This window comes from Mandrillus leucophaeus, unplaced genomic scaffold (assembly GCF_000951045.1).
Source record: "Mandrillus leucophaeus isolate KB7577 unplaced genomic scaffold, Mleu.le_1.0 Scaffold17, whole genome shotgun sequence".
Lineage (NCBI taxonomy): Eukaryota > Metazoa > Chordata > Mammalia > Primates > Cercopithecidae > Mandrillus > Mandrillus leucophaeus.
Genome location: NW_012101698.1, coordinates 6,789,432 through 6,792,621, shown reverse-complemented (window position 1 = coordinate 6,792,621; position 3,190 = coordinate 6,789,432). Strand labels below are relative to the sequence as shown.

Genomic DNA, 3,190 nt, shown 5'->3' with positions numbered 1-3,190 from the left:
CCTGACCTTGTGATCCACCCGCCTCGGCCTCCCAAAGTGCTGGGATTACAGGCTTGAGCCACCGCGCCCGGCCTCTTTTTTTTTTTCTTTTGAGACAAAGTCTCACTCTGTCACCCAGGCTGGAGTGCGGTGGCACTATCTTGGCTCACTGCGAGCTCCGCCTCCTGGGTTCACCTATTCTCCTGCCTCAGCCTCCCAAGTAGCTGGGACTACAGGCGCCTGCCACCACTCCTGGCTAATTTTTTGTATTTTTTTTTTTAGTAGAGACGGGGTTTCACAGTGTTAGCCAGGATGGTCTCGATCTTGGAGGAACCTTAAATGTATATTTCTAAGTGAAGGAAAACAATCTGAAAAGGCTACCTACTGCATGAATCCAACTACATGACATTCTAGAAAAGACACAACTAGGGAGATGAGACAGTAGAAAGATCAGTGGGTGTTAGGGACTTAGGGAGACAGAGGGAGGGGTGCATAGGCGGAGCACAGGGGATTTTCAGGGCAGTGAACCTATTCTGTATTATGCCATAGTGATGGATACGTGTCATTATATATTGGTCAAAATACACAGAATGCATATAAAGAGTGATCCCTACTGTAAACTACAGTCTTTAACATATCAATATCGGCTCATCAACTGTAACAATATACACATTAATACATATATTAATAATAAAGGAAACTGGGGGTAGAGGTTGGGAATGAGGGGGTGTATGAGAACACACTGCATTCCCCATTCAATTTTTCTGTAAACCCAAAACTGCTCTAAAAAAAAATGAAATCTATTCAAACAGAATGCATAGAAACAGAAAAGTATGATTAACATGCTATCTTATGTTTGTGCTTTTATTTGTACTTGTGTAAATATGTACAAATAAGCTCTGGATAGTTACACGAGAAAGTAATGACAGTGGCACCTGCTTGGGGTGGGGGGATTTAAATACAAACCCACATATTTACTGCATTCTCTGGCATTAGGCTAATCTGACTGGAAAAACCAAATACATACAGTAATCTTCTGCACTTGCACTGAGGAATGTTATATGAAACCACCACAGATAAAGTGATAACCCTTTCAAAGTTGGCTGTTTCTGGGGGTGCTGTCCAAAACACCATCTACATGAAGGTCCATAAAAGGCATTCAGACCTAATGTACAGAACCAAAGAACTGGTATTCATAACCAATGCAAGACATTTAATTAACTCAATTTGCTTTTTGGCTGCTGGTATTGATCAGTTATTCTTACTATGTTTCCCTTGTGTCTTATTCATACTTTTCTATTTCATTTTCTGGATCCTTATAAACTTCCTTAAATGCACTGAAAAGCAAAATGGGGAATAAACAAACAACTCACCTGGGATTTGTTCATTTTCTGCAGTTTTTGGGAGAGGCAGAGAACTGTGAAGGCGAAACTGGAATAGAGGAAAAAGGAAGGCATTGTTATTAAAGGTCTGACCTGCCTTACAATTCCTAGAGTGACTTGTTTAGAAATCCCTAGAGACCACCTGGGAAAATACCACCTCCTGGGATAGTCCCTTTGCCTCTTCAGAAGGGGCAGAAAATATCATACTTACAGCACCTATCTTCAATCTAACATTATCACACACCCATAAAGGCAAAACTAAGATAATCCACTATCAAAAGAGGCAAAACGATCAGCAGAACCCTCAACTGCTGAAATTATCAGCCAGGGAATTTAACACAACTATAATTCGTATACTAAAGGCTTTACTAGAAAAGGTGGACAACATGAATAAACAAATAGGGAATTTCAGCAGAGATGGAAACTTCAAGAAAAAAATCAAATGGAAATGCTGAGAAAGAAAAGTACAGTAACACAGATGATCTTTCAGCAGGCTCGTTAGTAGACAAAGGAGCTAAGAAAAGTTTCAGTAAACTTGAAGATAAGTCAAAAGAAATTACCCAAACTGAAATACAAAGAGAAATGGAAGAAAAAAATAAAAGGATAGAGCATCTGAGGGCTGTGAGACAATACCAAATGGTCTAATAAACATGTAATTGAAATTCCAAAAGGAGAAAAGAAGTATTTGAAGACATAATGGACAAGAATTTTCCAAAAATAATAATATCAAACCACAGGTCCAAGAAACTCAGATAATTTATCCAAACAGGGAAAATACCAAAAACTAAACTCAAACAAAAACACATGGACACATCGTATCCAAACAACTGAAAACCAAAGTTAAAATCTTCAAAGTAGCCCGAGGAAAAAAGACATATTACATATAGAAAAATCAAGATAATGAATCATAGCCACCTTCCTATCAGAAACTAAGCCAGAAAACAAAGTAGTGACATCCTTAAAGTGCTTTAATAACAAAAAAGCAACTAAAGCAAAAACTATTAACTTAGAATTCTATACTCAGCAAAAAATCTTTCAAAAATGATACTGAAGTCAAAAACCTTTTTCAAACAACAAAAACACAGCAAGCAAATTCATTATCAGTAGACCTGTACTAGAAGAAATGTTTAATCAACTTATTTAAATAGAAGAAATATGATATTAAAAACCTGAATCTACACAAATAACTGAAAATCTCTTGGGAATGGTTAAAATAAGGATAAACATAATAGATACTTTTTCTTGCTTTTAATCACTGTGAAAGATTATCTAAAGCAAGAATAGTAGCAAAATTTTGTGGGTTTACAGCATATGTCAATATGCTGTAAAATGTATGGCAATGATAACACAAAAGACGGGAGGATGACATTGGGAGTATAATGCTGCAAGTATACTGACATAAAACAGTATGATATCTTTAAAATTCCACTAAACTTGAGAGCAACAACCAAAAACTTTGTTAAATTTTTACAAATACACAGTAAGACAACACTGGAGATAACATGTAATTATAAAAAAGACCCACTTAAGCCAAAAGTAGACAGAAGAAAAGGAAAACAGAAACAAAGACCAAATGAGAAAAATAGAAAAAAAACAGCAAGATGGTAGATTTTAATACAACTGTATCAATAATTGGTATAAACACACCAATTAAATAACAGAGGTCAAATTATATTAAAAAAAGTAAGACCAAACCATATGCTGTCTATAAGCAGTTTGTTTTAAATATAAAGACATAGCTACATTCAAAGTAAAAGGATGATCAGTTGTAGAAGTCAGGAAATTAAAAAAAAAAAAAAAAAAGATAAAAGAATGAAAAAAGCTGGGCG

The 3,190-nt window shown here is 35.8% G+C and overlaps 1 protein-coding gene across 2 annotated transcripts in view; it reads right to left on the bottom strand.

The window, feature by feature from the left end:
* ZFP1 (ZFP1 zinc finger protein) overlaps nt 1–1,415 on the bottom strand; it is a 28,891-nt gene extending 27,476 nt beyond the window's left edge. The window contains exon 1 of one of the 2 annotated variants that reach the window (XM_011976802.1): nt 1,353–1,415. In XM_011976802.1, the coding sequence (XP_011832192.1) occupies nt 1,353–1,367 (15 nt within the window). In that variant the 5' untranslated portion in view covers nt 1,368–1,415. The remainder of the gene's footprint in view (nt 1–1,352) is intronic. The other variant, XM_011976803.1, reaches the window with a different exon arrangement.
* Between the last annotated feature and the right edge of the window lie 1,775 nt (nt 1,416–3,190).